Source organism: Notolepis coatsorum (assembly GCF_963971535.1).
Source record: "Notolepis coatsorum genome assembly, chromosome: 17".
Taxonomy (NCBI): domain Eukaryota; kingdom Metazoa; phylum Chordata; class Actinopteri; order Aulopiformes; family Paralepididae; genus Notolepis; species Notolepis coatsorum.
The window spans coordinates 59883911-59904407 of record NC_140181.1 but is presented as its reverse complement, the minus strand read 5'-3'; the positions used below and the strand labels follow the sequence as shown (position 1 = coordinate 59904407).

The 20497-nt window shown below is 43.6% G+C and overlaps 1 protein-coding gene across 1 annotated transcript in view; it reads left to right on the top strand.

The window, feature by feature from the left end:
- LOC311244405 (GPI transamidase component PIG-T-like) overlaps positions 1 to 20497 on the top strand; it is a 78460-nt gene that overhangs the window by 13464 nt on the left and 44499 nt on the right. Inside the window, exon 5 of the mRNA XM_084333895.1 lies at positions 302 to 476. Coding sequence (XP_084190021.1) covers positions 302 to 476 — 175 coding nt within the window. The remainder of the gene's footprint in view (positions 1 to 301; positions 477 to 20497) is intronic.

Genomic DNA, 20497 nt, shown 5'->3' with positions numbered 1-20497 from the left:
TACATTTTAAACAAAATTGTACAGATCTATGTGATTCAATTTCCACATTTATTTCAATTAATTAATTATTTTCCCACCTCCTAGTGTCTGTAGACTAAGTTGCATAACACGTGATATCTTTGATCATAATATGTCACCTCATCAAATCTTTCCTCTTGCATTTTACAGCACACTGTCAAGTAAAGCTGAAATTGCCAAAAAAATTATAACAAATAAAAATGTTTAATATTTATGAGCCTGCCCTGCACACTCCAACAACCAATCTACTTTTACGGGGCCCCTTTCCATGTCTCTCCTCTAGGCTGGCCTGGCCGTCCTGATGAAGTCCGAGAAGCTCTTCCACAGCAGTTTCCACTCTCAGGCGGTGCACATCAGGCCTGTGTGTCAGGACTGGCAGTGCAGATCCACCTCCTGGGAGCTCAGGCAGACGCTGAACGTGGTCTTCGATCTGCACACGTCTGGCCAGGGCAAGCGAGGTGAGTGGTCCCACCTGATCTCAAACCTACCAAAGTCAGCCCATGTTACCCCACTTCTTAGAGAGTTGCACTGCCGCACGAATCCGCTTCAAGGTCCTTGACCTGGCATACCGTGTGGCGAAGGGAACGGTATATTTGTATATCTTGTATGTCATAAATGTCTGGATGTAACAGTACTGTTTATCTGTATGTCGTGTATGTCATAAATGTTATGATGAATTGAAAATGCAATAAAGAAGCCCACAGAAATTACACTCTCATCACCATGCATAATGATAGATATGGTGGATGACAATGTGAATAACACACCTATTGTTATGGCCAAAAAAGTTTCGACTCACATGTCTATTCAAAGTTAATTCAGTAGTCCACTGGAAGAATATTTTCTGGACCAGCATATCAAAAGTTGATCAAAAAGGGTGTATTTTGTGGCAAAAGAAACATTTTGAAGTGGTATGTTATTCACATTGTCATCCACCATTATAACACCATACCTATCATTATGCATCAACAGACTTGTTGTACAGGACCTGGATAAAAGCATTAGCTAAATTACTAAATGTAAGTGAGAGCACCAGGGCAGTGGTTTCCCCACACACAGTTATATGTGGCGGCCCACCGTGATACCACAAATAGATTTCCCAGAACGGACACAGTAACATTTTAACTTGTGTTGCATGCACTCGGTGCTTTCCCGCTGGTCGACTGTGTTTCTTGACTCAGCAGCCTGCCACCGCACACAACAAGAACACTAGAGCCAGTGGGGAACACCATAGGGGTTTAATGACTCGGTTCCAAAATTGATTTAATTCTATCACGACTCTCGTAAACAAAGATGGCTTTAATTTGTAAAAGTGTAATTGGTATACATAATGTGATGGGACTTCTTCTTCTTCTTTCGTGTAACGTCAGAGGTCCAACTCCGTATCTTGTAGCCATGCCCTTAACTCTGGTCCCACATCAAAGAGGCTGGCTTCCGAGGGTGGTTTGTATAGGGGGCAGATGGTCAGGATGTGGTCAACAGTCTGCTCAGGGTCTCCACACTCGCATGCAGCGCTGTCTGCCAGGCCCCACTTCTTTAATAATGCTTTAAAGCGACCAACCCCAGATCTTAAACGGTTCAGCAGAACCCATTGCCGGCGTGGAAGATCGTCTCCTGTGGCGCCATCTCCTGGATCCCAGATGTGGTGGTGGATACGGGTTGGCCCAGCACTCTCCCACTCTCTCTTCCAGGCTGCCGCCAGCCATCCATTTCTGGATAGGTCCTCAGTGGTGGAACGGAGCATCTCTTGTGCCACCTTGTTGTAGGGGTGGCGAGACTTGAGTCTGCTCATAGGTGCTGTTGTTGTTGTGGTGTTGTGTAGGATGTGCCAGTCATGCTTCACTGCCTTCCTTGCTAGGGCGAGAGTGGCAGCCTCTCGTCGTAGGCCAGCTGGTGCGATTCCTGCAAGGACTGGCAGCAGGAAGACGGGTGTAGCCTTCAGGCATCCAGTGATGATCCGGAGGGCGTTGTTAGTAGCCGCATCAACTTTTTTAACGTGTGGGCTTCTGCTCCAGACTGGGGCACAGTACTCTGCTGCCGAGAAGACCAGGGCTTGGGTGGATATCCGAGATGCCACCGCACACAACAAGAACACTAGAGCCAGTGGGGAACACCATAGGGGTTTAATGACTCGGTTCCAAAATTGATTTAATTCTATCACGACTCTCGTAAACAAAGATGGCTTTAATTTGTAAAAGTGTAATTGGTATACATAATGTGATGGGACTGACTGACTCAGTTGGCAATAATTGAATGTTTGTCGTTACAATCTTTTTTTTGTGATACATTTTTTTTTTATTCAGTTTATTTTTTTGACATAACACAAATCACATTACATCGACAATAATAATAATAATAATGACAAGACATAATATAAAAATCAAATATTCCAACAGACTTAAAATAAGAGACAATTATAAAGGAAAAATAGATACATGGACTATAATGAGCCTCCTGAGTCCCCTCCATCTCCAGACCCGGCAGCCGCGAGCCACAACCCCGGAGGACCCACAGTCCGGCGCCCCCGCGAGCCAAAGCACCACGCCTCTTTAATGCCTCGACCCGCAGAGACCCCGAACCACGGCCCCCCCCCAGTCCGAGCCCACGACCACCAGACCCAAATCAGAAGGGGATCAGAAAATATACATAGGACACCAGAGAATGAAAAATAATAAATAAAACAAAAACAAAAAACACCAACATACATGAACACTCGCTCGTTCTCCCCCCCCCCCCCCCCCCCTTATACCTTATTCAGTACTCAAATTCCAACGTCATATGCGTTCTTTTAGCTTTTCCACCGCAGCCAACCAGATTGCGATATTGGCTTCATTAACACCTATGACACGTGCAGTGGAAATCTCCAGATAAATAACATCAAGATAGGTGAGAATCCATACCTTCGGACATAACTTATCTGGTTGTATCCAGCATGAAGCAATCAACTTTTTGGCAGACGTAAGGCCGGCCAAAATGAGTCTCTTTACATGTACAGAGGTCGGCAATTGAGAAACATCATTTAACAATAATACAGAAGGCAAGGTCCGTATGGTCAAAGAGAAAATCTCTGATAGCTGAGAGGTATCTTTTCCCAGAAGATCTCAATAGGAGGGCACTCCCAGTACATATGCATATGGCACCGTTTGGACACAAGGTACATCGAGAGTCAGGTCTGAGACCCATTAGGTTCAATCACCTGGGGGTCAAATAAGTCCTATGAACAAAATGTTTATGAATCTGTTGGTGATCTGGGTTGCGTGATGATAGCCTAATATTTTCCCAGACTGCATCCCAATCAAAATCTATATCCAACTCAGGGATATCCTTTCTCCAAATCGTATCTAGGGGTAGGTCCTTATATGAGCACATAAGTAAGTGCCGATAAAAGTCAGAGACGAAGCTTCTCGCTGTCTCCCTGTCATCAAATAATTTGCAAAACCGGTGTCGCTCTAGTAGAACGTCCCATGGAACGCCATGAGCCTTCAGAGCTGCTCTCATTTGTAAATAAAAGAAAAAGGAGTTTCCGGGGAGATCATATCCGTTGGATAGATCCTGGAAAGATCGGAGACCAGAGTCATCAAAGATATCCCCCAATGTATGGATGCCTTTCCCTTCCCATCTGGGGTATCTAATGGGTTGTTGTCCAATAAGGAGTAAATTGTTATTGAATAGGGGGGAATGCGTGTGCCATTTATGGCGGTTAGTGCATGCTTTCTGGGTGTCACGCCAAATCTGGATCACATGTGTGATAAGAGGGCCAAATCGTAATCTGCATTGCTTAATTGAAATGTTGGTATACACAATATCTTGAAGTCTATGTGGGGTCACTATCTGCTCCTCCAATGGTCGCCAGGACACGGCTGCTTGAGCGTCAAACCAAGTGATGATAATAATATTTGAAGTCTGGAAATGCTAAACCCCCATCGAGTTTACTCCTCTGTGCAGTGGATCTCTTTAAGCGTGGGCGGTTGTTGTTCCAGATTATCGTTACAATCTTAAACAAAGTTATTGGTTAAAGCTGCAGTAGGCAACTTCGGAGAAATTAACAAGAGTGAGAAATGGAGTGAGCTCTGCATCACCTTTCAAGTCCATGTATGCAGACAGAGGTTTTCCACAGACACCCAGAGGCACCAGCAGCTTTAAGCTCAATTTGAAAAAATGAATAAATACAATTTCCCAGCCTATGAGCAGCAGTTGGTTTTGTTTTTGCAAAACCACCTGCTGATCAGAGACCGGGAAATATGAAGAAAAAAATATATAAGAGAAATCAGCTTATTCCGCTTAAAGCTCCTGGTGCCTCTGGGAGTCTGTGGAAAACCTTTGTTGTGTGTGCATGGGCTTGAAAAATTATGCAGCGCTTGCTCCGTTTCTGTATGTATGTACTTCACCGAAAAACTATGCAGATTTACACCCACATCCAAAAACTTAAACTTGATTTGAAAAATGAACATTTGTTTGTTATTGAGAATTTATTTAATGAGTTTGAATATGGTCACCAGTGATGTCATCAGGGACATTGAATCGTTGTGTTGTATTAATTAGGGGTGCACGATATTGTCACAAACGGGTAATTTATGACAAATAGGGAGTCCACACGTGATAACAATTTAACAAAGAATGATTTATTTAAACCTATCTAACCACACAAAAACATAAGCACATGAACACTGGAATGTTTTGTATTAGAATCAGTGGTGAGTGCAGTGTGTGGATGAGTGAGTAGATATGCTGTGGTGTGTGTTTGGTGTAAGTATCAGTGTTACAATATGTCAAAAGGATGCAGCTTGGGTGTTGGTACAACCTGTGCCTGGGAGTGGAGAAAGCAGACCGAGAGGGAATTAGAATGAGACACATATATTGAGGTGCAGGCAGCTCTGCTCTGCACAGGTGAGTCTCATACAGTTAACGAGCCACCCACTCCACCATGCTTCCTGGTGAGTCAAACTCTCCATTTAGCAGGTAGAGTGGGGGTCGTCACACCCTCCCCCTAAAGAAAAGGGTTCTTCCCTATTAACAAATTACATTTGTATATACAAGTGACTAACCAAACTAAATCCATACATAAACTCAAGTAACACAATATTTTGTCCCCTATATTCAAATAAAAAATAAACATTGTTTTACCCTTCACCCATTCCCCTCACCATCCTGCCTCCGCTCTCAGCAACATAGGGCCCTAAGAAGCTATTTAAGAGAGCAGGAGACAGTAGGGATTGGGGAACAGATAGAGAGAGGCAAAACAAGGTATCCTCATGGGACCAACTTAGGGTATGCGGGACAATGCGTCCGCAATCACATTCTGAGACCCTTTAATGTGACGAATGTCCAAAGAATAGGGCTGTAAAAACAAAGCCCACCTCATCAACCTCTGGTTGGGATTTTGGAGGGACTTTAAAAAGGTCAAAGGATTATGATCCGTGTACGCCACCAGGGGAGTCACCCCTGACCCCAGATACACGTCAAAATGTTGGAGTGCCCAAATCAGTGATAACGCCTCCTTCTCGATAACTGAGTAGTTAAGTTGGTAGGTGTTAAATTTCCTCGAGAAGAAGGCCACCGATTTATCCACCCCATGCACATCCGCCTGCAGGAGGACTGCCCCTGCCCCCACGTTGGAGGCATCCACCTGTAATGAAAAGGAGTCATTTAAACGTGGAGCAGTTAACACAGGTTCAGAGCACAATAGGGCCTTCACATTTTCAAATGCCACTTGGCATCTGCCTGACCAGACATACTTGGAGTCCTTCCTCAACAAGTTAGTCAACGGCTCGACTACGGATGAGAAGTTGCGACAAAAACTCCGATAATAGCCCACTAAACCCAGAAAACGCATCAAATCCTTTTTTGTCGCTGGAGGGGGATAATTTACAATAGCCACAACTTTATCCTGAACCATGCGTACGCTGCCCTGACCGACCACCTTCCCTAAATAGGTGACAGTGGCTCTTGCAAATTCACATTTGGCCAAGTTAATAGTCAACCGTGCCCAGACCAATTATTTGAACAGTGCCCGGATACGCTGAAGGTGTTCAGACCATGTGTCGCTGTAGATCACCACATCATCCAGGTAGACGGCACACCCATCCAGACCAGCCACTACTTTGTTCATAAGGCGCTGGAAAGTAGCGGGGGCGTTTCGAAGACCAAACGACATGAAATATTTGTACAACCCAGAGGGAGTGATAAAAGCACAAACCTCCTGGCCACGCTTAGACAGCGGGACTTGCCAATAACCTTTTAAAAGGTCAAACTTACTCACATAAGTAGCCGATCCCACCTGATCTACACAGTCTTCCATGCGGGGAAGAGGAAACACATCTGTTGTTCACTTTACGAAAGTCAGTACATGGTCTATAGCTTCCGTCGGGTTTACCGACCAACAGGCAAGGCGACGCCCAACTTGACGAACATGATTCGGCAATTTGGTTGTCCAACATATACTGAACCTCATTGTCCAAATGCTTGCGTTTCTCGGGTGAGACACGATAGAAGCGCTGCTTTATTGGGGCTGCCTCTCCCACATCCACATCATGTTCAATTAGATGTGTGCGTGAGGGTACATCTGAAAATAAAGCAGGAAAACGGTTAATCAGAGCTATTAACTCAACACGCTTCGAGTCATCCAAATCTGCCAAAATCACATCCAACCTCCCCAATGACTCTGAATTTTTCAACCGCCCCTGCAACACCACATCCGGGTTTACTCCTTCCTCAGGGCCGGCTACTGGAGAGGTGGACCTGTCCACTGTAGTGGTACAAAGAGAAACCTTCTCAGTCTCCCCATTATTCTCCCCATCATTCACCCCCCCTTCAGCATGGCCAGAGTAGTAGGGTTTTAAAAGGTTCACATGACACACCCTATTTGCCCTCCTGCCTTTGGCAATAACATAATTCAGGTCAGACACCCGCCGCACAACAGTGTAAGGGCCCGTGAACTTTGCCTGAAAGGGAGACGTTACTACCGGCTGTAAAAGCAAAACTTGATCGCCAGCCTTAAACTGCCTAAGCTCAGTGCGACGATCATAAAGGGATTTCATTTTACCCTGAGACCTCCCCAACTTCTCCTTCGCACACTCAACAGACAAAAACAACCTGCGTCTGAAACCATTGACATAATCAACCAATTTCCGAGGGGGTTCTGTCATGTCCCAGCTGTCTTTCAACACAGCCATGGGACCACGGACTTTGTGACCAAAAACCAGGTCATTAGGGCTAAACCCCGTGCTCTCCTAGACTACCTCCCTGGAGGCCAATAGAAGCCAGGGCAGCCCCTCCTCCCAGTCACCCCCTAACTCCACACAATAGGAGCGCAGCAACGACTTCAACGTTTGATGAAAACGCTCTAACGCTCCCTGAGACTGGGCATGATACGCTGACGCTTTGTTGTGCCTGATGTGCAGTTGCCGGAGAACTGCCGCAAACATGTGTGAGGTGAAATTGGAACCTTGATCACTCTGAATGATCCTGGGTACCCCGAACACAGAAATTAACTGTCAGCTCCTTAACAACAGACTTTGTCGTTATTGACCTAAGCGGAAACGCTGCCGGGTATCTGGTCACCTGACACATTACCGTAAGCAAATACAAATGTCCCTGTTTGGAACGCGGTAATGGTCCAACACAGTCAATAATCAAATGTTCAAATGGCTGATCAACAGCAGGAATAGGAGAGAGCGGGGCCGGTGTGATGGTCTGACTCGGTTTCCCAGTTAACTGACACGTGTGACATGTTTTGATATATGCGGATATATCACGTTTTAAACGGGGCCAAAAACAGTGTCTCAGCGCACGGTCATACGTTTTCCTCACTCCCTGATGCCCTGCCACATTGTCATGACAGGTCTGCAACACCAATGGACGAAATTTGCATGGTACCACAAACTGAAAAATGGGGTCACCCACGAAAGCATCCCCATGCGGTATCCACTTCCGAAACAATAAACCGTCATGAAGACAGTATCCCTGCGCCGAGCTACCTATGTCTTCAAACGGCACAGCTTTCTCAAACAGCTCTCGTAAAGCTGGATCATTCACCTGTTCCGCAACCAAATCAGCCTTCGACATGGACTGGAGTTGCTCAGGCAGAATCAAACCCACATGAACTGATTCAACACCTGTCGCCTGGGTAACACCCGGTGTGTCACCCGCCGCTGTCATGGCACGTGTAACGGCACAGGCTGGATACACAATGACATCAGATGAAGTGTCTAACAAAGTTGGACTAGGTGACTTTTGGGTGACTACATTTGGGAGAGGCCCATCGGCCCACACTCGTACCCCGGCCAGATTGTTACCCAAAATGATGTCCACTCCATCAACAGGCAACTCAGCACGCACACCTATCTGCACATCACCATTCCCCAAACCTGAAACAAGAGAAATGTTATGCACAGGAACAGGGAACACAGACATCCCCATCCCTCGAATCAAGATAACATCCCCTGTGTCAGAATCAATTGAAAAAGGCAACACCGACTCACGCACAAACGAATCGATTGAGCCAGTGTCCCGCAGTATCTTGACCGGCACCCTAACATCACTGCCCTATAAAGACACAAAACCATCAGAAAGAAACGCACCATAGTCTTCCAGGCATGTCTGTCCTATGGTCTTAGCAGACGGTACCGATGGTGACACCATCCCATGGGTGAGGGAATTGGCCAGCAGAGCAGGTTACTTGTGCCTTAAACCCACCCCTCGAGCCAAGAAGTGGGCACTCATCCTTCCAATGTCCAGAGCGCTTACAGTAGTTACATGTTTTGACAGACGCCGGTGGCTGTCTATACCGTGTGTCAGACGCAGGTGGCTGTCTATACCGTGTGTCAGATGCAGGTGGCTGTCTATACCGTGTGTCACCATCACCCCTCCTCTCAGATCCAAACTGTGGACGAGGAGAAAAAGTCTCTCTGCTATGAGCCTTTTCTATAGCTAAACCACCGAAGTTACCCTTGTGAATTAACACACTCATCTGCTAATGCTGCAGCCTCCCCCGGCGTCACCGCACCCTGCTGTGTAATGTAAGTTGCCACATTTACAGGAACAGAGTTTTTAAACTGTTCTACTACCAGCAGATCAGAGAGTTGTTCAAAGGTATCGACACCAGACGCTACACACCAACGGGTAAACTGGGTACTTAAATCCTGTGAAAATTCAAGATGAGACTGTTTGTCCCTCTTCTTCCACGTACGGAACCGCTGTCTGTACGCCTCAGGTACAAGTTCGTACACCTTAAGCACTGCCGATTTCACCCGCACATAAACCTTACAGTCCGTGGGACTCAATGCAGAGTACGCTTCCTGGGCTCTACCAGTGAGAACACACTGTAACATCATACAACTATCCTCACTACTCCAGTGCCTTGCATCTGCCAAACGCTCAAACAATGAAAAAAAAACATCGGGGTCCTTTTCATTAAACGGAGGAAGCAAACGCAGTTCACGTAAAACATCAAATTTACCCCCCTGAGACGGATCCCCAGTACCATCAGTAACATCAGAACTGAGCCACTTTCCCGCTCCGACCAAATCTAGCTTTCTATTCTGCACCTCTACCTTGGCAAGCTCAGTCCTTTGCTTAAGTTCCTCCAAAGCCAACTCTTGACGCTGCTGCAGTAACAGAAGTTCCTTCTGCTGCTCAAAACTAAGAGGCGGTACCCCAGCTGGCTTGAGAACACCTTTCTCCACCAACTCTGCCTTCAAACTGGCCTTGACCGCCACTTTTGACAGTCTAACAGGAATCTCAATCTCATACTTCTCAGCAATCGCTAACAACTGCTCCTTAGTACACTGATCAATCAGTTCCACTGATGGTGACTGCTCAAATTCCTCCACAACAGAGGCCATAATGTACCAGTGGCTACAAACAAACCAAACTTATGTCGGGACCATGAAGCGTGAACACCAATAATAAGACAGTCTGATCCAATGAACCTCCCCACCCTGACTAACTACAGGTCCTAACTAACTAACTAACTACCTCAAAACCTCAATCTTCGTGCCACTACTTGTAGGGGGTATCTATGCACTAGAACTCTCTGGGCAGAAAAAGTACCTGTTATACAGCCACTCCTCTGAGCCAGAGACGTGCTCCCGAGAGGACAAAAGCGCCTATGCCAGTGCCTGTCTCTGCCTATGTTTTTGCAGCCGCCTAAAAAAGAAAATACCAAGACAAGTCCCCCTATTGGAAACCTGCCCTCTTCGCCTACCTGGGGATTTTTGGTTCCCAAAACACACAGACTGTATTATTTAAGGCATCAAACCCCAAAGCCACAACACAAGCAATAACAACCAAACAAACTGTAACCAAAACAAAACAATAAAACAAAATAACAAATCTCTACTACAAGAAATCTGCACAAACAAACTGCTACTCTCTCCCAAATCCCACACAACCAACACCCCCAAAACAAATCACGTGCTAACTCCCCAACACTGGCATACAAATAATTAGGCTACAAACAAACACTAGCCAACAGGCTACAAATACTAGCTGCAAACCTTAGGTCACAGACACTAGCCCAATTAAGCAGCCTAATTACTTTCCAAAATAGCCCTCCTGTACTCAGACAGAGCCCAAACAAATCGTCCCCATAGGAACCTAAATACAAATGCCAGCCAAATACACAATACCAAATGCTAGCATGAATCCAACCAAAATTCAACCACACTAGGCCAAATACAAACAAATGCACCAACTCCTACAAAAAGGCCCTACAAACGGACTGAGCCCCCAATTTGTCACAAACAGGTAATTTATGACAAATAGGGAGTCCACACGTGATAACAATTTAACCAAGAATGATTTATTTAAACCTATCTAACCACACAAAAACATAAGCACATGAACACTGGAATGTTTTGTATTATAATCAGTGGTGAGTGCAGTGTGTGGATGAGTGAGTAGATATGCTGTGGTGTGTGTTTGGTGTAAGTATCAGTGTTACAATATGTCAAAAGGATGCAGCTTGGGTGTTGGTACAACCTGTGCCTGGGAGTGGAGAAAGCAGACAGAGAGGGAATTACAATGAGACACATATATTGAGGTGCAGGCAGCTCTGCTCTGCACAGGTGAGTCTCATACAGTTAACGAGCCACCCACTCCACCATGCTTCCTGGTGAGTCAAACTCTCCATTTAGCAGGTAGAGTGGGGGTCGTCACAATATTGATTTTTTGACCCCGATATCGATTCCGATAACTTTCTGCTCCTCAAGGTCGATACCGATAACCGATATATATATATATTTATTGTATTATAATTTTTTTTAATGTATATTCCTGTAGTGTTGACCTAACCAGATTTATCATGACATGAGCGTTACTACTATGAACAGAACAAAGCCAAGAGAACAGTTTTGACTGCTCAAATAAAGTGACTATTTATTTTTCCAAATAAATATAATTTGAGTCAATCACAAAATTCACAATCCGTCAATGTCATTAACACATTAACTGCCATGCTTATAACCATCAATGTTTGATCACTGCCACCAGTCTAAGTCTATGGAGATGTTTACCTTCTTTGCAGGGCTATAACTTTTAAAATTGTATTGCTAAATTGACATTACTATGGCCCATTCAACATCGATTATATATCGTTCAGGATGTAGGAACGTTTAACTTTTTCATTCATACGAAAATACCGTCTAGAGCAGACCTGGGCATTGTACGGCCCGCGGGCCAAATACGGCCCGCGGGATGATTCTGACCGGCCCGCAAAAGATTACATGATAATTTAAAAAAAAAACTTTATTTATTTTTTAACATTTTTTCTTTTCATGTCAATGTTCACACGCACAATATACGCTTACCTAGGATTTGACTTGATTCAACAACAAAGCAGTCAGGGCAATGGCAAGCCGAAAACTGTCGAAAGTGTGGTTATTTGCAGCTGGTTTCCTCTCCCTTTACCTGCAGTGTTGATAGTGCACCCACTGATGTTCAGCTTGAACTCATTGACCTGCAGTCTGATTCACTACTGAAAGAGCACTTTAAGTCAGCATCACTGCTAGAGTTCTACTCTGCTCTCAAGGAGGATAACTTTCCAAACATGAGGAGACATGCTCAGAAGATATTGGTTCTCTTTGGATCCACATACATATGTGAACAGACATTCTCAGTCATGAGTTGACCAAATCCAGGTACAGATCCTCTCTCACTGATGAACATCTGTCAGCTGTGCTTCGCATCTCCACCTCAGACATTCAACCTGACTTTGATGGACTTGTTAAAGCTCAAAAGAGACTGGATTTCGCACACTGAATGAAAAAAAAGAACTGAAGAACACTAAAATGTGGAAATATAACAAGTGAAATGGGACACTTGATCCTTTTCTTTTTTTCTGCACAGTAAAAAAAAAAAACTGAAGAACACTAAAATGTGGAAATATAACAAGTGAAATGGGACACATTCTTTTTTTTTGCACAGTTCTGAAAACATTAAATGTTTAATATAGGCATGTAAAGTCAAAAAGGCTACAAAACTGGGACACTTTTCTTTACACAGTTCAGTGACATGTCTTGTTTATTTTGGCTACAAAGATGATGTGATGTCTTTAGAAAGCTAATAAGATCCTTGTTTCAATAGTATATGAAACTCAAAATGCCCTTTGTTATTAATGTGACTGAAAATGAGTTAAATGTTTCACATTTTGTTTATCATTTTGGAAATTCTTTTTGAATAAATTATATTTTTGAAAGCTAACCTCAGATTCAGACAACTTTATTATAACCTCACCTTTTAATTGCCAAATAATAACATACACTCTTACCAGCGGTCAAAACAATGCCATTTACTGCTTTTTATATAGAAATAAAATGTATATTATGCATAATTGAGTTCGGAATATTTTCAGTTGCTCATCTGGCCCCCTGGGGAAAATAATTGCCCACCCCTGGTCTAGAGTATAAATATGTTATCGTTTTCTGCAGTAATTCCTAGAACGTGAGATATAGGCATAAATGCATATATTAGATTATCAAATGCCGTTTGATACCGATCGACGCTATATTAAAAATTTCAACTGTACATGGTCCTAAACGTTATGACTGATCATGCCATGCGCGGGGGTCGTTTATAATTCTGTGATCGTCGTTAAATGCTTCATGTAGTATGGGTGATATATAGATCAGAGCAGTTTGTATGGATAATAATAATCAAAAACGCTGAAACTCACGGCAGCCTCCTCTTAGCGTTGGGCGATGATACTGGAGCAAACAGATCCCAGTTATGTGATGGAGATCGAGGCGATCCATTTCCGGTTTGTATAATAATAATAACAACAGCCCAAATCATGTGGATTATTGAGTTATGGCAGCGATCCATAGCCACGGTGTGTGGCTAGAGTCCTGGGATGATAAACGAGTGGCCGGATGGATTTAGGGGACGGACCGAGCTCCAACGGGCATATCCGGTTTGGCAACTCGCCGATCAGCCACCAGGTGGCAGTATTGAAGCGTTGCAGAGTTGTGCCGGCTCAGACAGCATCAGACAAGGATCCGTGAGTGAAATATGAATACCATGGCGAAAATATGAAATATGATCAGAATAACGTTGTACGCTGTGATCTGGCAGAATTCGTATGAACTTGAAACCCGTTCTATGACGTTATTGGCGGAGAAAGTGTTAACAATGTGTTTCCCTGAACAATGAGTGAACTAAAAACCAACAGGTATTGTGCTTTGTCAGTAGGGATGGGTACCGTTCACATTTGAACCGATACGGTACCGGTACCTGTGAATCGATACCGGTACCCAATGGTACCTTTTTTCTGTACTTTAGTCTCTAAAAATGTAATCTACCTACCTCAGTTGTAAAAAAAATAAATAAAAAATATCCAAACTTCAAATAACCACATTCTCGACCGTTTTCGGCTTGCCATTGCCCCGACTGCTTTGTTGTTGAATCGAGTCAAATCCTAAGTAAGCATATATTGTGCGTGTGAACGTTGACATGGAAAGAAAAAAAATGTTAAAAAAATAATTCATAATGTCATAATTGCTGATATCGGACCGATAATTATCGTGCATCCCTAGTATTAATTACAGCTCAATGAAATTATATGGTAGCAGTCCCTATAAGACAGCGGTCTCAAACTCGCGGGCCAATTGCGGCCCGCTGGATGATATTTTGCGACCCCCTACTTGACATCAACGTTTAGTGTTAGTGCGGCCCGTGCGCAACTTGTTGCAGAGTCGTTGTGCGAGTTTGATGTTTTATTTATTTGATCACTTGTAGGCAGCTGTAGGCTACCATAGCGCAGGCTCATGACCGCAACGTTACGTTAGTGACTTGGTTGAAACATGATTTCGGAGTGATACCAAGTGGAAGGAAAATATATCCAGTGCGTATGGCAGGCATTCTCGAAATTCTCCGCTGTCTCCTCTGCAAGCAGTGCTCTGCCTGTCTGTGTCTGTCTACTCTGGTCCAATCACATTCAGCGTCCCGTCAGCGTTTCTCCCCCCCCCACCCACAGTCTGCGAATCAGAGCAGAGTAGGGCGGGTTTTCACGGAATGAGTGTTGTCTCTTTCAGCGGGTCCGAGTCAGAGCGAGAGTTGACAGCGCATCTACAGGTAGTCTAATCTGCAGGTACTGTAGCCATTCTCTGATGCATACATAATAAAAAATAATGTATGACTGAAGTGATGGAGACCATGTTTGAAGGCAAACAAAAGCAAATCCTCCTCAGATAGCACATCAACCAGAATAACTGAAATACTGGCTGATGATTTGATTAAACAGCTTTGTGATAGAAAAAGAAAATGCACAGTGCATTTCCATAGCTGTGGATGAGTCAGTTGCTGGTGTTTGTGAGGTTTTAGTGAGTTTGTGAGAAGATTGGATTAGTTGTACTTTTTTTTGGAATACTTGAAACCCTTTTTTTGTGGAATATTTGATGCGGCCCAGCCTCACCCAGACTCTACCTCCAGCGGCCCCCAGGTAAATTAAGTTTGAGACCCCTGCTATAAGACAATGTATTGCTATTTTTTCATCTACATAATTTCTTGGTGCACAAGGATTCAATGTCCCCGATGAGTTTTTAGATGTGAGTGAGATCATTTTTGGTGAAGTGCCCATTTAATCTGCTTCCTTATTTTTAAAAGTGCATAAGTGACAGGACGCCTGGTAAAATCCATATAGAGTTTCCACCGTGTGCATAACCGTACCATTCTTTTTGACATTCAAAATTCAATGACTTGGGTTCCAAGTCATTTTTGACTTGATAAAAAAATCACTGCTCCCTTTTTATTAATCTTTCACCTAACTCATTGACTGCCAGCGTTATTGACAATTTTCGCAATGTTTACGGACCCATCGTGACCTAGACAGTCGAGTTAGTCCCGCCACAGTTGAACACAATGAACCCAAACAAATTATAATAATAATCTTATTTTTTCTTTTTACTATTTTTTTTTAAATATAAAGTTTGCCAATAGGGATGTATCTGACTGTCCACAATGAGTCCGATCGGCTCGGGTTACTTGCCTGAGAAGTAAAATGTGGATTCCGGATTTTTCTTTTCTCATACATTTTCATTGAGTCCATTCCAATGCGTGCATTACCATCCGGGAGACGATAGGGGGCGGTATTTTCCATATTCGAGTCCCCTATCGTCTCCCGGATGGTAATGAACCCATTGGATTGGACTGAATGAAAATGCATGGGGAAAAGAAAATCCGGAATCCACATTTTACTTCTCAGGCATGTAACCCGAGCCGATTGCAGTCATTGTGGTCCCTCAGAACATCGTGGAATATGTGTTTCAAGCACCCAGCGTTGGATCAATAAACGCGATCGATATTTGGAATGGCGATCAGAAATTGGAATAATCTTTTTGGAGAACATCTGATCTGAGGTAAGGAATCTATTTTACCAGTCTTGGGGTAATCAGAGTTTTTTTCACATATATATCAACGTGTCCCCTATATGTGTGTGTGCGTGTGTGTGTGTGTGTGCTGATCAGGAAATAGATCATCGATTTTCAGCCCACTTCTCTAGCGTGCATAAGTACACATATACTATCGATAATCTAGCGTTTATTTGAAAACTATTCATAAATAGGCCGAAAAATTACAACGTTTTTTGTGTATTCCACTAAAGGGCGTTTATCACAGAATCTTTTTTATTTTCTGGAAATTTCCAGAAACGAGCGTTTTTCAAAATGGTATAAAACGGAAATGTACCGATGAAAAAAAACAACCCGTTTCGTACATGTTGACTGCAAACAAGTCATTGATAAGCGACGGGCGTATTAGACACATAGCAATAATTTAAGATATAGTTAAACTTTATGCGTTCGCAAATGTGCTCGCCCTCCCATTGACTACAGCGCTGGCACTCAAGCGCTAAATTGTGCGCCCGCTGCTGGCACTCAAAGTGTTAAGATAAGTGTTATATTGCTCTACATTCCGACAGCCCCTCCGCTCTGCAGTAAACCGAGAATACATTTTCTGGTATCCCATTCTCACTTTATCCAATCAGGAGAGAGAACCCTATATATATATTCTTTTTTCTTTTTTCTTTTTACTTATTTCAAGAAATCCTGCCAAGCCAAATTAGCTTACTGCACTGGCAGATTATTTTACTTGTTTCAATGACACATTTGCTTAAAACCAGAAAATGCTTTCTTCTGCAGAGCGGAGAGAGCTATTATTTTAGCATGTAGACCACTTATCTTAACAAAAGAAAAGCTTCCAAACTAACCCTTTAATACAGTGTCTAAACAAATTAATAATAGGAATTCTTCCTCAGATACTGTATTACCGTAAATCCTCAACGTGTCTTCTATTTACCTCAGCTGCAAAGAGCACCAGGCCTTTTTTATAGAGAGGCTTATATAAGAGGCTGGCCTTAATTTAAAAAAATTACACTCATGGACATAATCCCTTCATTTTCAGACTTTTATTGCATTATTATTATTATTATTATAATTTTTTTTTAATACGTACATTGTCTGTCTACATTTATTTAGACTAGCATTGGTATTTAAATATTGAGTGCAGTTGAGTAATTGTGGGATTAACGTAATTCACACACTGAAGTTGGAACTGTCTATGGTTGTGGGGTCCGGGGACGGTTTAGCGTGTGGTACCTTCTCGACTTCCTCAGTTGAATCGAGTTGTTTACATGCAGTAGCTTTAGCTACTAACGTTATCATAGCATCATGGTCTGTAATGTGTCAACTGGACAACGCCAGCCTCGTCTGCCAATGCCATATAGATAGCGAACGTTAACGTTTGCAAACGAAGTCAACGTCATCCAGCTGATACCACATATCTAGATATTATGACAACGTTAGCTAGCGGATAGCGCTAAAGCTAACCAGAGGGACACGTTAATGTACGGTAGTCAGTGTAGCGGGAGGCAGCACTTGATTTCCATTGGCAAGAGTTTATCTCATTCTATATCACGGCAAAAAAAAAAAAAAAAAAATTGCGACCTTATATTAGAGCCCGGCCTGTGTTTGTTTAAATGCATCAACCCCCCCCCCCCATTATAAGAGGCCCCTCCTTTATCGGAGGTCCCTCTATTTGAGGATTTACGGTATATCACAAGGTTTGCCATTCAGAAAACAAGCAACACATAAAATGTTAGCAAGGCATTTTTGTCGTGATTTTCCTGGGTATATGTGGTGTTTTAAGACACATTTTCAGATACACTGGAAGCCAATGAAAATATCAACCACATTTGTTGGTAACGGTCAAGATTATGAAAAAAAGAAGGGGGTCTTGATTTCTGTATTAAGGCAGAATGATCTGGATCCACATGTCAAAGACTGGTAGGGTCCTTTTTAGGTTTAATAAACCTGTCTAATTTATCAGAAGTGAGTGATTTCAGCGCCAACACCCACACATACTGTTCAATCATCAATAATTTCAAAACGCCACATTTTGTAATTAATCTTCTTGACCGATCTTAAAGCAATGTATGATGTTCCATATCCCAAGCACAATGGCACACACGGATCATATCGCCATTTTGCTCTTATGTCCTTGGAATCACAACCTGAGGTGCCTCAGGGCTCAATCTTGGGTCCTACCCTGTTCTCCATTTATATTAATGATGTGGCGAAGGCTGCAGGCAGCTCTCGGATCCACCTTTATGCTGATGACACCATCCTGTGACCTGTATGCTTCTGGCCCTTCTCTCCATTCCGCAGCCTCCACTCTTCAAGACAGTCTCACTTCCATCGAGCAGTCCTTTCATAACCTCCACCTTTGGCTTAACACTAAAAAGACCAAATGCATCTTATTCTATCACAAAAAGAAAACCGAACTGGAGTTTGTCAAGTCCTACAAATATCTAGGGCTTTGGCTGGACTCTTCCCTTTCTTTCTCCATTCACATCAACAATCTTCAGTATAGGGTGGCTGGGTTGCGCAGTGGACATTGCGCTCGTCACCAACGAGCTGTCGTTTTTGTTTTTTGTTTTGTTTATACTATGTTTTTAATTAACAATTTTATTTGTTTTAACCATGTAGTGTAGCACTTTGGGATCCCAGCGAACAAAAAGTGCTTTACAAATGTAATCTATTATTATTATTATAAGAGACACCGGGTTCGGCTGTCGGTGTTGCCTCCAGCTTGGACCAGTCGTCATACTATCTCAATTGGCAGAGGTAGCGAAGTCGATGGGTGGTAATCTGGACGTTGTGGACGCGTGTATACTTTCCGCAACGGAGTTCGGTTTCCGGGTTCCTCTGATTGGCCGCGACCCCCACGTGACCGGCCCCCCTATCCACCGCTGCCCAACGCTGTGTTGACGCTCGCCTGTGTGTTGACGCGCGCGCGGCAGAGCGAGCGGCCGCGGACTTGACTTCCTGATCATACTTAATAATATTGTCGCTTTTCACATCGCATGCTCTTGTGCAGTCATGTTAACACTTTAATTGCCGAAAACGTGTTTAGGCGTCTTTCCTAGCCATGCTAAAGTTGCCGAGGACGCCCTAACTCGTCTTTAATATCAATATTTCAAAAATCTGTGATCGGAATCATATTTCCCCTCTGCAGCCTTCACACACAGTTCTGAGCTCCTCTCAATCCTCTAGCGGTTCAAGAGCGCCATCTGGTGGCCGATCGGCAGAAGCGCCAAACAGGAAGTCATGTGGATGAAGTGGTGATCACCCATATTACTTCCGGGCACTCGCTATAGGTCCCGGGACTCGAGCTCGACACAATACATAGCGATCCGTTGCCAATAACTCGATAAACAACATGATTTGGACGTATATACTATTATACAACCTGGAAATGGACCGGGTATTTCGACATCCCATAATGGAAAACTGTCTACCCCACGCTGATCGCCCAACGGCCCGAGGAGACTGGGGTGAGTTTTAGCGTGTAATATTACCGTGTTCGATACTAACTGATCTGATGAACATATGACCCACATTAGATGAATGGTATAACGCTGCCCACGGAATTATAAACGCCCCCTCGCCCATCCTGTCAACATCAGATGACGTGTAGTAACTTCCAGAAGTACGTTCAGTTGGCATTTTTTATATCGCGCCGATTGCTATCAAACTGTATTTCATCATCAATATAATGCATTTGGGGCTATAAATCACGTTCTGGAGAAAGCTGCAGAAAGAGATGAAAACATACTTATACCTTAGACCATATTTTAGTATGAATATGTGAATGAAAAAGTTTAACGTTGCTACACCATGAACAATACATATAGGACCTTGAATGGGCCCTAATAATGGCAATCTAGCAATAGAATTTAAAAAGTTATAGCCCTGCAAAGAAGGGGAACTTCTCCATCTTAAATAGAGCTGGCAACGGATGGTATATCATGAATTTAGCCTTAGGCAATCAAAGTGATAAATGATTAAATGATACACACTGAAATCTACGCTCTCTCATCCTGCTTTCCACAACTCCTATACTTCCTGAGTAACACGCCCAACACTGCTTAATGGTTGTTTAAATATTTTACATGTTTTGATGTGGTGCATAAGCAGCATATTAAGATGACTGCGTTTCTTAAACAGCTGATAACTGCATAAGCAGCACATTAAGATGACTGCGTTTCTGGACTCAGAAGATGACGCGACAATATTATTAAACAAGAGAGCTCTGTCATTGAAGTTTATGATGAATTGAAAATGGGGGACCCTGATGTAAACAAGACGAAAGTCTTTCTCTGGTCTGCATCCCCTTAACAATTGTATGTATTGAGCTGTACTGTACTGTACCCATTCTGCAATCTGTTAATAAACTTTAATCAAAGTGGGTGGTGTTACCAACAGCTCGTTTCTTGACAGCAGAGTGGCGCGTTTCGCGACTCGTGCGAAACGCGCCACTCTGCTGTCAAGAAACGCGCTGTTGGTAACACCACCCACTTTGATTGAGCAAAGCTTAAGTCTCAGGAAGTCAAGTCCGCGGCCGCCCGCTCTGCCGCGCGCGCGTCAAAACACAGCGTTGGGCAGCGTGGATAGGGGGGCGGGTCACGTGGGGGTCGCGGCCAATCAGA